This window comes from Erpetoichthys calabaricus, chromosome 17 (genome assembly GCF_900747795.2).
Source record: "Erpetoichthys calabaricus chromosome 17, fErpCal1.3, whole genome shotgun sequence".
Taxonomy (NCBI): domain Eukaryota; kingdom Metazoa; phylum Chordata; class Cladistia; order Polypteriformes; family Polypteridae; genus Erpetoichthys; species Erpetoichthys calabaricus.
Genome location: NC_041410.2, coordinates 23,392,136 through 23,412,003, shown reverse-complemented (window position 1 = coordinate 23,412,003; position 19,868 = coordinate 23,392,136). Strand labels below are relative to the sequence as shown.

The 19,868-nt window shown below is 39.6% G+C and overlaps 1 protein-coding gene across 3 annotated transcripts; it reads left to right on the top strand.

Annotated features, from left to right (window-relative positions):
• Positions 1-5,483: 5,483 nt before the first annotated feature.
• LOC114667220 (interferon-inducible GTPase 5-like) lies at positions 5,484-18,995 on the top strand. Of its 3 annotated transcripts, none has more exons than XM_051920501.1 (4): positions 5,484-5,589; positions 9,131-10,074; positions 13,401-13,723; positions 18,978-18,995. In XM_051920501.1, exons 2-3 carry the CDS (start codon positions 9,145-9,147, stop codon positions 13,710-13,712), a joined length of 1,242 nt encoding a protein of 413 aa, XP_051776461.1. In that variant the 5' UTR covers positions 5,484-5,589; positions 9,131-9,144; the 3' UTR covers positions 13,713-13,723; positions 18,978-18,995. The 3 variants fall into 3 exon arrangements, with proteins under 3 accessions (XP_051776461.1, XP_051776460.1, XP_051776459.1); XM_051920500.1 differs by lacking the exon at positions 18,978-18,995 and adding an exon at positions 14,673-14,867; XM_051920499.1 differs by lacking the exon at positions 18,978-18,995 and having other exon boundaries at positions 13,401-14,614.
• Positions 18,996-19,868: the final 873 nt, after the last annotated feature.

The following is a 19,868-nucleotide window of genomic DNA, read 5'->3' as shown; positions in this document are numbered from 1 at the left end:
CGCTATATAAATGTAAAGAATTATTATTATTATTATCTTGACTTTCTGACAGTGGTGATGTCTCTCTAAATGCTTTTTAAAAATCCTTTCTAAGCACTCCGGGCGTCCCTGGAAGGATCTTCCTCCATCTTCCAGGGTGTGGCAGAAGTGAACGTTTCTCGGGTTTCATGAAGCTCGGGGCACCCCCTGGTGGTGGCCACGGGCCCCAACGGGCTTGAGCCTCCTTGCTTCTCTCCCGTGGTCCTCTCCCGATCCAGGGCAGTTGCCCCCTCGTGGCCCATAGGATGAATACGCCACCTCCCGGTCCTTCCAGGCATCCCGGCTGGGTCTGTCCCCCAGCCTTCTGTGACACTGAATAACTGATATAGTTTCCATGATCTTGCTGCTTTTTAGTTAAATGACCGACAAATTAACAACCAGGTTCCAAGCCTCTATTTTACATCTTCTTACAAGCACTATCAGTGCCAGACTGTGTTAAAGGGGATTCTGACTGGGGTTAAGGAAGATTTCCTACCCAGCCCGACTTCTTTCTCATCTGTGTAAGGCTCTTGGTCTTGTTTTGTGTCTGTGATTGTTGCTCTGGTGTTTAGCCACAACTGTGTTTATTTATGCAGGTCACAGAAGGTCACAAAATCTTGCCAACTATCCCAGTTGAGACCACTAGGTGGTGCCCAGATCCCAAATACTAGACACAACTCAGATTGCACACAAGTTTAAGATAAAATAAAAATGTTATTTATTTGGTAACGGCACCTTGTCACAGTAACAAATCAGTCCAGCACCATACCAGTAACCATTAAAGCACCTCCATCTCCCTTTGTGCCTCCTATTTGAGCTTCATCCAGCTTCCTCCCAACTCTGACTCTCTACATGAGGCGAGATGCCACTTTTTAATGATGGACAAGACATCACTTGGGCGGCACGGTGGCGCAGTGGGTAGCGCTGGGGACCCGGGTTCAGTTCCCGGGCCCTCCCTGCGTGGAGTTTGCATGTTCTCCCCGTGTCTGCGTGGGTTTCCTCCGGGCACTCCGGTTTCCTCCCACAGTCCAAAGACATGCTGGTTAGGTGGATTGGCGATTCTAAATTGGCCCTAGTGTAGGCTTGGTGTGTGGATGTGTTTGTGTGTGTCCTGCGGTGGGTTGGCACCCTGCCCAGGATTGGTTCCTGCCTTGTGCCCTGTGTTGGCTGGGATTGGCTCCAGCAGACCCCCGTGACCCTGTGTTGGGATTCAGCGGGTTGGACAATGGATGGACGGAAGACATCATTTACGGTATCATGGCATTGTGTGCCCAGATAGGGAGTTATTTTCTTCACAGCACCCTAGAACCCCAACAGAGTTGCCCTTCTGTACTACAATTCCCAGGAATCCCGACAGGTGTCCAGACTGGGGAAGAACTGCCACCTTTCTGTGATAGACAAGAACTGGAGGATATATCCTCATAGAAAGGTCATCATTAAGGTGCAGTGGCTAGTGCTACAAGCTTTTGAGTATGGGAGAGGCGCTATATAAATAAAATGTATTATTATTATTAAGCTCATGGACTCAGCATCCTGGATTGAAGTCATGTGCCTGGTGACTGTCTGTGTGGAATTTGCATGCTTTCTCCATGTTTAGGTGGTGTTATTTCAGGTCCATTCACCACACTGCAGAGACATATGTGACTCTGGTGTGTACATGAGTGGGTCTTGTGATGGACTGGCATTCCATACAAGTGCTGCTGGACTAAGGTCTTCACCTCATAAATACAAATTGGGACTGAGGATTTTGTCGTGGGCGGCATGGTGGCACAGTGGTAGCGCTGCTGCCTCGCAGTTAGGAGACCCGGGTTCGCTTCCCAGGTCTTCCCTGCGTGGAGTTTGCATATTCTTCCCGTGTCTGCGTGGGTTTCCTCCGGGCGCTCTGGTTTCCTCCCACAGTCCAAAGACATGCAGGTTAGGTGGACTGGTGATTCTAAATTGGCCCTAGTGTGTGCTTGGTGTGTGGGTGTGTGTGTCCTGCGGTGAGTTGGCACCCTGCCCAGGATTGGTTCCTGCCTTGTGCCCTGTGTTGGCTGGGATTGGCTCCAGCGGAACCCTGTGACCCTGTGTTCGGATTCAGCGGGTTGGACAATGGATGGATGGATGGATTTTGTCGTGATCAATTTATTTAACATTTTCAAGCATAGCAAAATAACTCAACTTTTTAGAATATATCAAACATAATCCCTTAAGGTTTAAGGTTGTTATGTTAGAATAAAGAAAGTGCCTCCTCCTTCTCCTCCTCCTCCTCCTCCCATGTCCCTGTGGCGGCTCAGCCTGCCACCTTAAGACATTGCAGGGATTTCTGCTGCAACTTCACTTCTTTGGTTTTTGATCCTCCAGCAACCAATGAAATTTCAGAAGTGATTTCCTCATGATAACTGATAACATGATAACATTCGGCACAAATAATTTCAACACAAATCATTCCTTAAAGTTTTCTGGGAATTCTATTTTGCACAACTAAGTTTAAACTTTTATGCACTTGGCCATCTTTAAATAAATTCCTCACTGTTGCTAACATCTAAAAACAAAACTCTGCCTTTTCAAACCAACACTCACTCACTGCTATACGTAGTAGGCCTTATTCCAGTCCACAGCTGTCCATCCATATTTTTTCCAAGCCTGCTAATCCATCATTAAATAGTCCTGGGGAGTTACATCAGTAACAAGACACAAACACAGATAGTACTCCATTAGGTTACATGCCAGCACACACCCACACCTGGCCAGCTAAAGTCCTATTCAGGTGGGATAAGCTGTCAGGACATATGTCAGTAAAGTCACGGTTACCATACAACATCAGAAATGTTTTCCATGGATTCACACAGAATAAGATTTGCCTGGAAAAATTACACAGATAGGCCTGCCTTCTACGGTTCTGCAATGTCTTCACTTTAAAACGGGGCTCTCATTTTAGTCACACTAGAGAGCTTCGCCCCCTGCTTGCTTCGTTCGCCTACCCCCCTGCCTGCACTACGCGCCAGCAACTTCGCATCTCTGCCGCTCGCATATGTGGATTTCACTTTCACCAAACAACAAAACTTTTAATTCTCATGGATAGGCCTCTTCACTGGGGAGAAACACTTCTTTCCCTTGATGGCAACATGAATTAGAGAATCTACAAGTCTCCGACTCAAAGTTTAAAGCCAAACAATATCTACAGTGCATCCGGAAAGTATTCAAAGCGCATCTCTTTTTCCACATTTTGTTATGTTACAGCCTTATTCCAAAATGGATTAAATTCATTTTTTTTCCTCAGAATTCTACACACAACACCCCATAATGACAACATGAATAAAGTTTACTTGAGGTTTTTGCAAATTTATTAAAAATAAAAAATTGAGAAAGCACATGTACATAAGTATTCACAGCCTTTGCCATGAAGCTCAAAATTGAGCTCAGGTGCATCCTGTTTCCCCAGATCATCCTTGAGATGTTTCTGCAGCTTAATTGGAGTCCACCTGTGGTAAATTCAGTTGACTGGACATGATTTGGAAAGGCACACACCTGTCTATATAAGGTCCCACAGTTGACAGTTCATGTCAGAGCACAAACCAAGCATGAAGTCAAAGGAATTGTCTGTAGACCTCCGAGACAGGATTGTCTCGAGGCACAAATCTGGGGAAGGTTACAGAAAAATTTCTGCTGCTTTGAAGGTCCCAATGAGCACAGTGGCCTCCATCATCCATAAGTGGAAGAAGTTCGAAACCAACTGGACTCTTCCTAGAGCTGGCCGGCCATCTAAACTGAGTGATCAGGGAAGAAGGGTCTTAGTCAGGGAGGTGACCAAGAACCCAATGGTCACTCTGTCAGAGCTCCAGAGGTCCTCTGTGTACAGAGGAGAACCTTCCAGAAGGACAACCATCTCTGCAGCAATCCACCAATCAGGCCTGTATGGTAGAGTGGCCAGATGGAAGCCACTCCTTAGTAAAAGGCACATGGCAGCCCGCCTGGAGTTTGCCAAAAAGCACCTGAAGGACTCTCAGACAATGAGAAAGAAAATCCTCTGGTCTGATGAGACAAAGATTGAACTGTTTGGTGTGAATGCCAGGCGTCACGTTTGGAGGAAATCTGGCACCATCCCTACAGTGAAGCATGGTGGTGGCAGCATCATGCTGTGGGGATGTTTTTCAGTGGCAGGAACTGGGAGACTAGTCAGGATAAAGGGAAAGATGACTGCAGCAATGTACAGAGACATCTTGGTTGAAAACCTGCTCCAGAGCGCTCTTGACCTCAGACTGGGGCGACGGTTCATCTTTCAGCAGGACAACGACCCTAAGCACACAGCCAAGATATCAAAGGAGTGGCTTCAGGACAACTCTGTGAATGTCGTTGAGTGGCTCAGCGGGAGCCCAGACTTGAATCCGATTGAACATCTCTGGAGAGATCTTAAAATGGCTGTGCACCGACGCTTCCCACCCAACCTGATGGAGCTTGAGAGGTGCTGCAAATTGGAATGGGCGAAACTGGCCAAGGAAAGGTGTGCCAAGCTTGTGGCATCATATTCAAAAAGACTTGAGGCTGTAATTGCTGCCAAAGGTGCATCGACAAAGTATTAAGCAAAGACTGTGAATACTTATGTAAATGGGATTTCTCAGTTTTTTTATTTTTAATAAATTTGCAAAAACCTCAAGTAAACTTTTTTCACGTTGTCACGTTATCCTTAGTGTGGATAGCGCAAGTTAGAAAATGACATGCCACGTGACAATAATCACTGTATAAACCCTCTTTGTCATGTATACAGGAAGCATCTCTGAACTATACAAATGTTTACAAAACAAACCCAATAAAGCAAAAGCAGAAATTTTCAGGTAGAGAAGGAAAGTTAGTTCTAGAGTAATATATACTCCTTAATATGTGTAACATGATCTAACTGAACCCAGAATTACACATGGATGGCACACATCCCGCTACATTATCAAAAATGTTATAGAATTTGGCAGGCATTTATCAGTTTTGTCCTCAGTTAACCGAGCATGCTGCCCATCCCAAACTACAACCCCCCCAAACCTTTGTCATACTTGTGAATGTTTCAAATATTTCAATGTGCCGACTTCATACTAAGTCTGTTTCTTATTCTACCCCCTGCAGAAGTTGGAGTTATTCGATCTAAAAAAAGAGTAAGATTCTCTGTCTTACTGATCTGGAATGAATGCATTGTACAGAAACATAAAATGATAATAAACAATTAATAAAATTACCTGAAGGCTTCTACTCGTGTTCAACCAGCCCTAATTGAGCCGCTTCAAGTTCATTTAGAGTCTAAAAGTGATGTTTCCCTCTTGCGAATGTCGTAGCACGAATAATAATGCAATTACTTGTACAATATGACCGAAATCACTCTCATGATGTGTGGAAAGGGGGCAGTGTCCTCCATTATTTCAAGGAGGGTTGACGATGAACTTCAGGAGTTACAGAGTGCACCACAACAGATTTACCAGCAGGTGGCGAGGTAGGCTGTGCAGCTTGCTACTTCTGCTGAGACCGCAACTAAACCCAGATGTGCCGGGTTGGGAAGCGCAGTTTCTCTTCATTTTCAGCAGGCTTCGGATCTTTGTGCGCACTAAGGTAAGCCTGAACAGCAATAATGGGCATTGTTTGAAATACCGAGCTTGTATTTTTAGATGATAGATTTTCAAGCAACTTTAAAAAAACATATTTAAAGCAGCAGCTCGTAGTCATTGGCTGACTTTACTTTTAAATCCTATTTAGCAGACAGACGGAAAAGTATTCCCTGTTGTTGCGTACTTTTGACCTGTCGATTATCTTGTATAACGTATGCATTTCTTTTTCAAAGGGTGTCACTTTTTTTGTCTTTTTCAACCATGTCACTAACATAATACATAGTTTCAAAATGACAGACGAAAGGAAATACGAAGTACTTTCACATTTGAACTTTTAGTTTTAAGTGAGTTATTTAACGGTGTCATTATATAGCTATGTCTTATATACAGTATACGCTATATCTTAATATGAAAGAGAGCCTCAGCATTGGGATTTTAGGTTTTGATTTTTCAAAAATTTGCAAACCTCTCTGAAAACATATTTTCACTTTGTCATTATGAGTTCCCGAGTCTGGACTGATCATTAAAAGTTACAATTGTAACCATTTAAAAATAAAAGGTAAAACACAATTAAGTGTATAGAAAGTGATTCAAAGTCATTGGACTTTAGTTTCAACGTTACGTCCTAACTGACACGTTTTCTGCATACTGGTTTGGCTATATGTTATTTCTAATTAACTTAAATTACATTATTTTTGCAATTTTCTGTATTAAATGTGACAATGGCGATTGCAGATTTTGTCGTTTTTTCTGATGTTCTTCGTTTCCTTGCAGATAGGGAATAACTCCGTATAAGTGCAAATAGTCTAATGCTTGTACTATTCTATTATATTTATTTTCACACCCCTTTCTATTTGTTAACAGAAAAGCAAGTGCTAAATGTGTTAATACTAGACATTTTAAATGTTACATCTATAAGCGTTACACATTTGGCGAATGAACTGGAGTTGAATATGATGTGATGGCAGTAACAGAATCCTGGCCGAATTTTATGGATGACTGTAATGAAATGGGCAACTGCTATTTAGAAGAGGCAAGCAAGATTAAAAAGGGGGATGAGGGCATCTATTCGTATATGAAAAGATTTAAAGGAAATCTGAGTCTGCTTTGGTTGGGTGATTCACCAGATCATAGTGATGTTATGTGGATTCATCCAAAAAGCATCAGGGACAGAAGCCTGAAATTAGGAATGTGGCATAGACCCCCCATTAACACACATCACTGCTTCAATATACAATGTTGGAACAATAATATCGAAAAGGCAGGTTCAGAAGGGGATTGAGGTACTCAGAAAAGTTTACAGCACAGATACAATGACCAGGGTATGGTTGAACCATACAGGGATAGGCAGAAATGTCAAAAGAACAAAAAACTATGACTATTTGACCCGAGGGTGCAAGGAGATGACCTTTCATATATACTATGGCACAGCTGATGTTACAAGCCCAGACCTTCAACCCGATTACCATGATGACAGCATAATAGCTGCATCACAAAATGGAGGTGCCCATAAAAACAAGACGGAGTCCTATAAGACCTGAAAAAAATGAATGTCATTAAATATGTTTAAATCATTTTTTAACCTGCGGAATCAGAATCCATATAAGTCCAAATCTAAAAGGTAAAACAAAAAAAAAATGTAAAAAGTGCAGTATAAAGCCAGGAATTTATTTCAAAGAAACGATATAACAACAGCAAATTACTGTGGCATTATTTTGTGATTTTAAAGAAAGGATTAAGAGAAGGAGATGTAGTAAAGATGTGTTTCAGGTTCAAACCAAGAAGGATAAAGTAATCTTTCTCCAAAGGCTAATTGCAATCCAAAAGTTTTAAATGACAAAATGGAGGATCAAAAACCTGGAAAAACACCAATAAAGAAGTCACAAGGAAATGTTCTATTTAATCCATTATCAGATAATTCAGGTCAAGAATGCAATGCCACTAAATTCTTAGCATTGATGGACATTAAACGTCATGCAACTTAAGTGGAACATAGAAAGGATTGCCATAGAAATGGCCAGGCTACATTCCTAACAATACTGGCTGTTTAATGGCATTTTATGGTTCTTCACTTGGTGGTGTGGTTCCTCATAGAACCATTGCTTGGTTGTTTGCATATGAAGTTGGTTCATTCTGTTTTGAAAAGATTCCTAATATGCCAAAAAAAAAAAAAACTGAAATCTTTAATGTATGGTAGGACACTAACAGATTAAGAACGCCTGGACTTAGCCTGTGTTGATGTATGCAGTAAGAGTCCGTTTAAAATCATGACCTATTTGTAAAAGATCTGTGAAATACCATCTATTCATGGTTATTTACTGTATGGAGTTACAGATCTGTTACAGATCTAAATAAAGTAAAAGGGTCTTTCTAGAACCTTCATGTGGATGACACGTTTGGGAACCAAAAAATGGTTCTTTTATGACGTCACTCTGAAGAACTAACTGGCGCCTTTATTTTTAAGAGTGTAGAACACCAAAACACTATGGTGTCCCCTAATGACAAAAATCATTTTAAACCTTTAAGCAGTCACAGAAAGAGAATAATTTATTATAGTGTTAAAAACATAAAAGGGCCCCAAGATCTTCTATAAACATGACAAAAAATGAAAAACAAATTAAATAAGAATGCCAGTCTTAACCATTTGCATGTGCAACTGTGTTATTCAGTGCCCTCCTATTATCTAGTAAACGGTCTTTTGACATTTAGTTTTGGAAATATTTTGCTTTTCAAATTACAGTTTGGGTTTGAAAGTTCTGGAGTTTTGGACTGTGTTTTGGCTTAAGTCATTTCTTTTTCCTATTTTTGGCATTAAATCTTGTTTTTTTGTAAGCTTCCTTCTTTTTATTATTGTACTTAAATCACATGTTATGTTTAATTACTGGTTCATATTATCAAAATTTTTAGTTTCTTTGTTTATTTACATATTTATTGTATGACATTTTTTTAATTTTGCATTTTGGGTTTAATTTAGTATTATATTAGGTTTAGGTCTTGGTTTTGTCATAATGGGAAATCTTAACACTTCCATTTAGTCCTGAAATACAGCTCTTGAGTCTTAAACTGTATGCTTGTTTAACTAAAAAAGACTCCGTCACAAACACCAAATGATGAACCCTGTATGTTTACTGTATTAGGGTTGAGATTTTTCAACTCTGATTCTAAAGTACCAACCAATTTATTCATCAGAAGTAGATAACTGCAATTCTAGCAACTGCTCCTGCTATTTGAAACATGATACACTTTTGCTGTCCATGTTTTAATGAGGAATGGTGCACTGTCTTTGGTTTAAGCTGTAAAATATAAAAGTAAGCCAAGCTTTCAATATAATCTGAGGAAATCCTTACGGATTTGCTGTACGCGCCTAAACGTTTTTCAGTTTATAAATTTCTACTAGACTATAGATATAATTTCTTGCTTCATAAGATGCATAGACTCAACATTGCTTCCCATTTTCCAGTTCTGATTGTTGCGACAAATTCTCATATCAGTAATTCATTCAATGTGGACCACTTAATCTGAAGTGTTTCTCTTCTTTCTTGTAGATATCATCCCAGAAATGGCAAATTTGCAGACACTCAGTGAGCGAGAGGTGCAGGAGATGTCCAGCTTGGTTCAGTCAAATGTAATGTCAGAGGTAGTGGCCCAACTTCAGGGTTTGTTGGACAAGTTTAGGACAGCCACATTGGACATTGCAGTGACTGGTGAGTCAGGGTCTGGAAAATCAACATTCATCAATGCCTTTCGAGGGCTGGGAGATGAGGAGGCAGAATCAGCACCAACGGGAGTAACTGAAACTACCAAGCAGGCCTCAGTTTATCCCCACCCGTCTTATCCTACAGTTAGACTCTGGGATCTCCCTGGAATTGGAACACCGGACTTCCATCCACAGCTTTACCTGGAAAAAGTCAATTTGGAGCGTTATGACTTTTTTATAATTATTACTTCAGAACGCTTCAAAGAAAATCATGTCCTACTGGCACAAAGCATTAAGTCCATGGGAAAGAAGTTTTACTTTGTGAGAAGTAAAATAGACTCTGACATTAACTGTTGCATGTTGAGGAGAGGCAATAATTTCAGTGAAGCTGATGTCCTCCAGAAGATCAGAGATGACTGTGTAAATTGTTTGGAGGAAGCAGGGGTAGGCAGACCCAAGGTTTTCTTGATCTCCTGTTTTGAAGTGCATAAGTTTGATTTTGCAAAACTACAAGAAACTTTGGCAAGTGAGCTAGACAGCCACAAACGTCATGTCTTTCTGCTTGCTCTGCCCAGCTTTTCCAGTTCCTACATAGAAAAGAAAAAACAAGCCCTTTCTTCTATTGTGTGGAAAACTGCACTGTCAGCTTGCTTGGCTGCCGTTCTGCCAGGACCATTAGTAAACTGCAACATACAGACCCTCATGGAGACTCTCACCTCCTACCAGCAACATTTTGGAGTCGATCACAACTCTCTTTTTAAATTATCAACTAAAACCGGGCGCTCATATCAGGTTATTCACCTTTTGCAATTATTTATTTATTTTTTTCTATTAAACAGAGGAAAATGTAGTTTATGTGATAATACTACAGGACACAGTAAGATCTTTTAGTGTACTCAGCAATGCAGTGAAAGGGAAGACTGTGGTCAAGGTAAGTGAGGCAAAAAAGAGCCAAAAAACAGTATGAGGAAGGGGAAATATCCAAAATTTACTATATATCAAAAGGATCCACATGGAGGAAAGGAAATTAATCTAGAGAATACAATTCTGTTTTTGTCTTCCCCATACTGTGGGCATTGTAGCCTGCGAGTCACTACAGTTTGTAGAAGAGTGTGTAGGAGTTGTGTTGGTGAACAGAATTGATTGACGTTAATCAATTAAACTTAGATTTTCCCTTTGGTTGTGGTAATAATTAATTAGACAATTCAATAAAGATTTATTTATTTTTCTTAACTTCCTGTATCAGTTGGGTTTCTTTACTCATGTTGCATAGTCCACATATGAAGTCATCCAGTCATATGATCACAACATCCCAAACACGTGTATTTTTGCTAAAAAATACTTAAATAAACTATTTACAGAAAACAGCACAAGCAAGAATTTGAGTTGTTGACCCGCCTCCTATCATGTCATTTACTGTATATACTGCATATCCAAAACTGGAGTACTTTGTGATTATTCAGCAGCAGGCTCAGAAACTGCCTGGGTGATTTGACCTTCTGCTTCTTAAAGCATCTCAGATATGCACAAGTATGACGTATATTCTCTACCTGATAATGTTTTCACTCGCTTTACTTTAACTTTTAATCTTTATTTGTACTTATCTCTGTGCGTTTTGCAATGTTATCCAATGAATAAGCTGTTACTGGACTAGACTCTTTATCATTGAATTTGGTGACTCTTTAATTCAAGTGATCAGCCACATTTGAGTACATTCCATTTTTGTTTATGAGAGAGTTTTCCAGAAGTGGTTTATTTAACAATATTTTAGCTAAAATGCATGTGTTTGGCTTGTTTCCGCATACAACTGGATGTCTTGATTCATGGGTAACATGAGATTTTTTTATGGACGTGTTTGATAGTGTTTACTGTTGTCACCATAGACTTCTTCTGAAAACATGAATTCAAATTTTTTTCTTAGCTGTCACTACATGGGTTAAATAACAGATTTTTAAAAAATGTAGGCAAAGTATTGATTTAAAGGTGGAAACAGTCTGTCCAAATTATACAAGTATATTTGTAGAGAATTTGATCAGGAGATGATCAGAGTGCTGAAGATAGTAAAAATTGTACAGGGGTCTGATGCCAAAAAGAAGGACCAAACCTTCAGCAACCAAATCGTTAATCAAAAATCATGATCAAAAGTTCAAAGCAGAGCTTCTAACCATAACCAGAAAGCATGTCTAATAAACGTTAACCCTGATATAGTTTTCTTGATTTATTCACTAATCCAACAGTTTGGTTGGGTTAGAAAAAAGGGTTGGGACAAAGATCTGCAGCCACAGGGGGATCTCCCAAAACTTGATAACCACTCAAGAGGTACTTTGTTACTGTCCTCAAGTATGTTTTGAGAACATTTCTACTTGCATATAACATTTTCTGTCTACTGTCACTTTAATTCTGTACATTTTCAAATGCAAGTGGCTACTTTTGCCCTGGTATATTTTGCTACACACATTCATTACTGCAATATTAAACCAGAAACCAAATAAGCTACACAAATACGCACAATGCTTTACTTAGTCAGTTATCGAGAATATACATTTTCTCCCATTTTAGGAACAACCTCTGCATCATAATATGTGTATATGAAGAATGAAATGTGTGCTGCTGGTGTTAACACCCAATCACCTACTCAGTAATTCCATGTACACCTCAGCACAGCCAGCAGAACAGGGCAGAGGTGGATGTTTGGTGCTGGGCTGGATGGCAGTGGCACACAGTCCCAGTCTCACACAGTCACAACTGGCAGGACAGGGCATGGCTGGAGGGTTTTCGGGCTCAACTGGATTTCAGTGACACACAGTTCCATTCTCAGTCACTCCCTGAGCCGATGATAAGGCTCTGTCCTCACAGCATCTAGTCAAACTGGGCAGGTCTTGATCTGTACATTGCAGTGAGTCATATTTGCGTGTTCACGTGCCGTGGTTCTCTCTCCTTTTCATGTGTGTTGCTCACATGTCTTCACATCATCCTGGGATTCATGACTCCAAAACAGATCATGAACTAGTTGGAAAAGTCCAAGGGAATTGGAAAGGCCGTTCCTTTGAATGTGAAATTAGAAGTGATGAAGTCTAGATACATTGCTTTATTAAATAATAGCCAAGGTAACAGTTGAAGACAGGTAATAGCAGACATTTTAAAATGATTCTATTTCTTGCCCTTTGTGTATTTTCAGCACCTTTCCTCTGTATTTGCATGTTTCTGAATATGCGCTCCTGTAAAGCCCGTTTCTCCGATTATTTTCGAGGCGCCTTTCTCACCTCCTGTTCACTTTTATATTTACGTCTTTGAAAACAACTCTCTGCTCCTTGTACGTCTCACACTCTGGCCAATCAGATTGCTCTGAGTGACTGGACACACAGACCTTAGTGTTTTATTTTATTAGCAGATGATTTAATGAAGTACAACATCTTATTAGGGTTTACTGTGATAGCTAACATTATTTTTTAACTAATTTTTAGCAATTTTCACTAAGGTTGGTTTTAATTTAACAGAAATGCTGGCCATTTTTGAGGCCAGCGAACACTCAAAGATGTTTTCCATTTAAATTAATTGAGATTAGGTTATGAAAATTCAGTTTATTGAGGTGTTTTTAGGAATTTGCTTAGGCTTCACCCCTTTAGGAATGAACTATCTCTCTGTTAGAGCCTACTCCACTGATTTATGATACAATCAAATGCTGAATGTCGCTGCTTCAAGTTGCAGTTCCTTGGCTCAGAGTTTAGTGATTGTGATAAGACTCAAATGTTAAAAACAAAAGATAGCCTGAATTATTTTAAATCTGTAAGATCAGTTTTGACTACATTAGAAACAGGGAGAGATCCTACCTTCACTTGTACTTTTGATATTTGTGCACACTTAATATCAGATATTTTAAAGTTCCACTTGGGTAGTTTTCCCGTGGGCACATTTTACTTTTACTTGAGTTACTTTCCAGAAAGGTATCTCTACTTTTTGTTAATTATGGCTGTTGGGTACTTTATACAACTTTGAGTTCTAATAGTTGAATATTCACGTATCACTGAATGATGCATAACACACAAAGCTTCCCCTGACAGCATTTGCTTGCATTTAATGTTGCTGGTTTAATGGGTGCTGTTTGTCTGAATCTGCAGGAACTTCGCTCACAAGTGACGTCCAGCTATGGAGTGGAGCTTTCCTATCAGCGTGTTGAGGAGCTGCTGAAACAGGCTGCCGTGGGCCAGCGCTGGCTGGTGGGAATGCTGGAAGGCAGGATCCCATTTCTGGGTAACATTGTTAATGGCGGAGTATCTTTTGTGGCCTCCTACTACTTGCTAAAATCTGCAATAGATGAACTTGCAGAAGATGGCAAGAGGGTGATGAAGGCTGCACTACAGGATGAATATGATACAACAGAAACCACCATGGATGAACCTGAAGATCCAGGGTTCTTCTATTTTGATTAAGTTCAATACTGGTGTGTGAATTTAAAATTTCTGGTTTTCTTTACATTTTTCTTGAATACTTTTTCAGGCCAATTGCAGTAAATGCCCCACTGCCTAAATTATTACTGTATTATTATCTCCAAATATGAAGTGTGATTTATTTCTCTCCTCGTTGTGGCTTTGTGTATTTCAGTCTTGATGCGCTGTGTCACAGCTGCCACCTCACTGTCCTTTCTCTGTGGTTCTTTTCCTCGCTAGATCTCCTTCTCTGTGGGGTTTGAATGTTATTCCTGAGATGACATGAATTTTCACCCCCAGTCCAAAAGCCTGCTGTTAATCTCCTTGACTTTCTTGCTGCAGTCTTCTCAAGTTTATAAACATGCCAGCTTGGTTATGGCTGTCTGACATCCCACCTTGTAATACTCTCAGATTAGGCACATAACAAACATGCTGGAAAGTTTAGGATAGAGAATTCTGATAATCAAATAACATTTCCGAAGGTGATCTCAAGTATTGACTCAACCTTCACCCAGCAAGTTGGTAATTTCACAAGTAGACTGCACGTTCTTGGATTTCAGGATTTGTGTATTTAATCTTCTGATGTACAAATAAATGATAGAGTCACCAAATTTTATTTCATTTGAAATAATCCTCTGGAAAATTAAAAAATGTAGCAGTTTTCATGCAGGTGGTGTAGCCTCAGGGTCACTGTGCAATCATGACAGGGTTCTAGTTTTACAGTAAAGGCACATTGGATGGCTCTAAAGATGTCATGTTAGCATAGGGTTGCCAGACATCCCTTATATACGGGACATGTCCCATATTTGATCATTTTGTCCCCTGTCCCATACTGACCTTTCAGTGACACCCAAATGTCCCATATTTAGTTCATTTTCAAATTTCATAATAAAAATATATTTTTACTACCTTCTTACGGTACTTAGTTGTAACTTTATAAGTAATTATACTTTCTTTTCTCAGATTCTCTTGATGAAAATGGCCCAAATGTAACGAGGAAATGAGTGTTTGCTGCCTGTTTGCAGCTTGTTCAGTTGCTATGGTTGGCTCTCCAGCCGCGCTGCTGTGCAGTTCTCTATCAGCATTGCAACATTCAGCGTCAACAAAGTGTGTTGTTACTACTTTTCACGGCCCGCTTTTTTTCTAACTGCCTGTATTAAATAATAATAATATTTCTCTGTTGTCTGTATTAAATACGTATTTTCAAATGATTTTACTTTTGTTTTCCTCATAACCCTTTAAAATTCTTGCTTTATGTTTTAAATTTATGTCTCTACTTTTATATTTATACACCAGTAACGGCACACTGTACAATAACATGCAGTGAATACACCTGACTTGAGCATTCCTAGTTTTCATCCTCTTTCTCTGTATGTTTAGCATTCGTTTGCTCAAAGGTTGATGTGCTTGCTCCTTCCTGAGCAGCTCTTCTTTTCTCCACCCTAGCGGCCCACTTCTTCTTCTCTTCTTTCGTCGGCATCTTTTTGCGTTAAAACTGATTAAGTCAGTGTTTGTGTTGCAATTACTTAGTATGTTTTCTTTAATTTTTCACTTCAATCTGTCTCAAGAATGATTTAAGATATGAAGAGGTAGGGGAAGTGAAGGAGAAGGTGGTAGGGAATGAGAAGGGCTCCCGTACACATGCACCGCACGACCACCCTGCTGGCCACTGCAGAGAGTTGGTTCTACATTAAAATAAAATAAAAATCAAAAGAGGAATAACCTTGGAGGTCAATCATCGCCCCGAAAGTGGATAGTAGACATCATGTAATATATGTGTACCAAATTTCAGGCCAATAGGTCAAGTGGTTTGCGAGCTACAGGTGATTTAAAATCCTGGACAGACAAACAAACAGCCATGGTAGCGTATTATATAAGAAGATTGGTCTGGGTGTGTAGGCCCTTCCAAACATCTCTTTGCAAATTTGTCCAAGAAAGAACTGAAATCCAAACTCTGGCAGTTTGCTACTATTTTACATTTGGCCTGGATGACTAGTTTTTGAATAGCCTGGCCATTCAAGTCCTCTGGCCAAAGAGATCTCCTCAGATGTGGTCATTAAGCTGCTCACCAAGGCTGCAGGCGGAAGTCTGATGTTGTTTGAGTACTTTGTGAGCACAATACCAGTAATAGGCAGCTTTACTGCTGGTGGTATCTCCTTTGCTACCACATACTATATGCTACATAACTGTTTAGAAGAGCTAGCGAGACATGCCAAGAGAGTGTTGGAGAAGGCATTTGAGTCAGAGCTGTAGCATGGAAGAATTTAACCAGAAAAAGAGTTCAACGAATATGTACAGCATATTGTGTAAGTTCTTTTCAGTTTTCTTTTTTCAGTTTTCTTGGTGGTATGTAAAAATAAATGTAACTGCTAGTTGTAGACCATGTGAAATTAAAAATGCTTCTACCATGGGGAGTGATATTTAATGAGAAGCTGTTGAAGTTGTTTTCCTTCATATATTTGGAGACCACTCTGTACCAAGGTGATCGTGATGTGGGGGGATCGAGGCACTTCAGTGTCAGGTTTACTTCCTGGATTGGAGTGTCTTCTGTGTGGAGGGCTCTTGTTTTCTTTTGTGTCAGATGTTCTTACTCCTGGTGCTCCTTTTTCTAAACACAAGTGAAAGATATCCCTTCGGTGAGTGTATAAGGCCATACCTCCTACACAATCTGAAATGCTTTTTTCAATATATTAATATAAAAATTAATTGAGTCAGTGAATAAAACATTGCAGCAAGCATTTATCAAGATTCTTACTTACCAAATTAAGTAAAGGATTGCTCTGAGCCAGAGACTTAAATTATAGTATGAGTCATGAGCTTCTCGATCACAATTTGATGATTACTGTACTTCATGCTGGTTGTCAGATGTTGTGGCACAGGTGCCATAACCTCAAATGTTAGATAGTAGGAGGCGCCCTTCATTCCACCAAGTTCCTTAATTAGAAATTATTTTTGATGTAAAAGGAACTTTTTATAGCATAGCGAGCAAGAAGCCAGGACCACTCCTGACAGTACCAGGTTCAAAGCATAAATCAATCCCATTGCAGACGGCCTTCACACATACTCATAACCAGCCAGTTCTGAGTTATCATTTGACATAATTTAACAATTCCACAGAAACAAAGTGTAAACTTCACACAGACAATGTCTGATCTATGAATAAACCCCTGGACTCCAGAACTGTGGAAAAGCAGCACTGACCGTTGTGACACACTGTTTCTGAAACATTTGGTTTAACTGAGTGTCTTTAAAGTTATTAATGGAAAAACATCATTACTGTATAAAATTCAGAAAGATCATCATTGCAAATTTTCTATGCATGTTCAAGGACCGTTTGCAGGGCGGATGCAGTTTAACATCTTACTCAGGACAAACATCATTTCCATTTCTCTTCAGAGAATCCTTGGATACTGCTGGTTTGACTTTGTGTCGAATGAGTGGTTGCTCATGGAGTCCTAAATGAGGCACATTACCTGCATTGTGAGGGAGCATCAGTTATGGCACTATTGCCATGTAGTGAGATTCCCCGAGGGTGATCCAGCTCACAGGATCCTCATTGTTGAGGACCCGAGTGGCTGGACCAGGCCAAGGGGACGCCCAAGTAATGCCTGGCTGTGGAAGACAGAGGGTCATTTCCGCAGGGTGGGACTGGACCACATGTCTGCCTGGAGGGTTGCGAACCAGGATCCTGAGCTGTTTCGTTATGTGATGGGTGTGGCAACACGTGTGTGTACCAGTGCATGCTCCTCAACCTGACCTGACCTGACCTGACCTGAGATCAGGGTGTTTGGTTTTTCCTTATTTATAGCACAACAGCAGAGAATGTGAGTCTGAGTGGATTTTCACTCCTACTGTAATGACAGAGATAAGAGATACTTTGGATCAAATGGAATTAACAATTCCACAGAAAAAAGTGTAAACTTCACACAGACATTGTCTGAGCTATGAATAAACCCCTGGGCTCCAGAACTGTGGAAAAGCAGCACTGACCGTTGTGACACACTGTTTCTGAAACATTTGGTTTAATTCAGTGTCTTTAAAGTTATTAATGGAAAAACATTAGTACTGTATAAAATTCAGAAAGACACTTATTGCAATCTATTGCTTCATTTTACTCTTCTTACTTGCTAAGAAACAAAGGAACCAAGTAATCTTAATCAGAAAACACTTAGCAGTCAGGTGTTAATATAAGGAAGGTAAAACAGTGAGTAGGCCAGCAATTTACCCCAAACTTAATGAGGGGTTTCATTTTTTCCAGTCTCATGCATGTGTCAAGCTGTTCAAGTAAGAAAAGCATCTTTGGCCTGTGGGTATCTGAATTTGTCTGCCATGACAGGTTATGATGCTGCTATCTTAAATGTTTTTAGTTCATATTGCTTATTAAACCCCATTATTACTTTATAAAGTTATTCAGGACCAATATACAGATATCAATTTACCTAATGTGTATAAATATATTGGAAATTAGAGGAATTAGGAATACCTGGAAAAATCTCATGCAGACAAAAGGTGAATGTGAAAACGCAGTACACACAGGCTGAGGCAGAAGTGCTCACCACTGCGTCACTGGTTATTGTGTTTGTTTAATCTTCCCTAGTTTAATTTATAAAATCCAGAAGATCAGGTATGACAACCTAATTAATAAGTTGTTTAAATTCCACCCAAATGACATATGTTCATATTTGAAAAATAATTGGTTCCTTTCAGTTTCATTTTACTGGCAACTGCTGTAACTCATTTATAGAAATGACTATTTATATCATCCAGAGCTCAGGTTGTGTCAAATTATTGCAAAAACTTGTTTCCAAGGCATTAAGTGAATTTTGATATTATAGAAATTGAGATCAGGGTGTTTGGTTTTTCCATATTTATAGCAAAACAGCAGTGAGAATGTGAGTCTGAGTGGGTTTTCATTCCTGCTGTAATGACAGAGATAAGAGATACTGTGGATCAAATGGTAAAATGGAGACTGATAAAGGATAGTCAGACACTTAGTGAAGAAAAAGGCGTGAGTGTTGAATACTGTTGAATAAGTCGGTCCATACAACACTAAATACAGAAATCAACGTTAAAGGAAACAGAGGAAGCATATCCACTTTATGGAGGTAAGATTATTATAGTAATTCTGAATGGTTGCCAATAAGAATCTAAATTATGTGTAGCTTGTTTTGACTGTTTTGGGTTGTTTTTTTTCCTGCTGTTAATATTAGTAATTGATAAGATAATAACATAATTTAAGCACCATTATATATTTTTTTGTTGCTGCAGGTGCTGGCATACTGCTGACATCATCACACAAACCTTTTTAAAAGATGGAGGCTCATTAGCTCCTTTATCCACGTGTAGGAGGAAGGCATAGAACATCTTAGGAAGGACCAGATCTTTTATTGTAACATTTAAAAATATAATTTAAACTGCATTCTAAGGACTTTTTCAAGCTGCTTTATTCCTTATCTATGCTAAAAACCTATTATGCTATAAGCAAAATGTATATTGTTTGCATATGTTTCTTAATTCAGATAAGAATTACCTGGATATTGTGATAATTAGTGAAATTAATAAAATGAGTGAAAAGGTCAAGGACTCTGAGGCATTGTAAGTCCAGAGTTTAAGGGATGCTGCTTTAGTACTTGGCTGTGTGTGTTTTTGCTGAGAAGAACTGTTACCCCAAATCATGAACACTGCTTATGTTTTACTACAACCCCCTGCTTCTGGGTGAAAGGTGTGGAAGTAACCCCAGAGGAAGACAGGAATAGTTCAATCAATCAGTCTGTATTCAGTCACAGATGAGTACCTGGATTCATGCTTTGCAAAGCAGAAGAGCAAAGTTTCTCTATTTCAATCAACTTTTAATATTCATTTTCCTCCTTCCCCCTTACTTATGAAACAGCATCTAAGCATTTCATCAAATCAGCCAACCATTTCTTTTCTGTGTACGTGTCAAGAGGGGCCCCAAAGAAGGAAAGGTCATCTGTCCTCTGTCTAACGGACGCATTCCTAAAAAAGGAAGTTACCCAAGTGCGGCTTACTTCACCTTATCTTATGACAGACGCCTGTATGAATAAACTGCCGTTATAATAAAACAGCTTTTAATCCTTAGTAGCTTGCAAGCAATTGAATTTCCTTTCACAAAGGTCACACTTTGTTATAGCCTCCGGC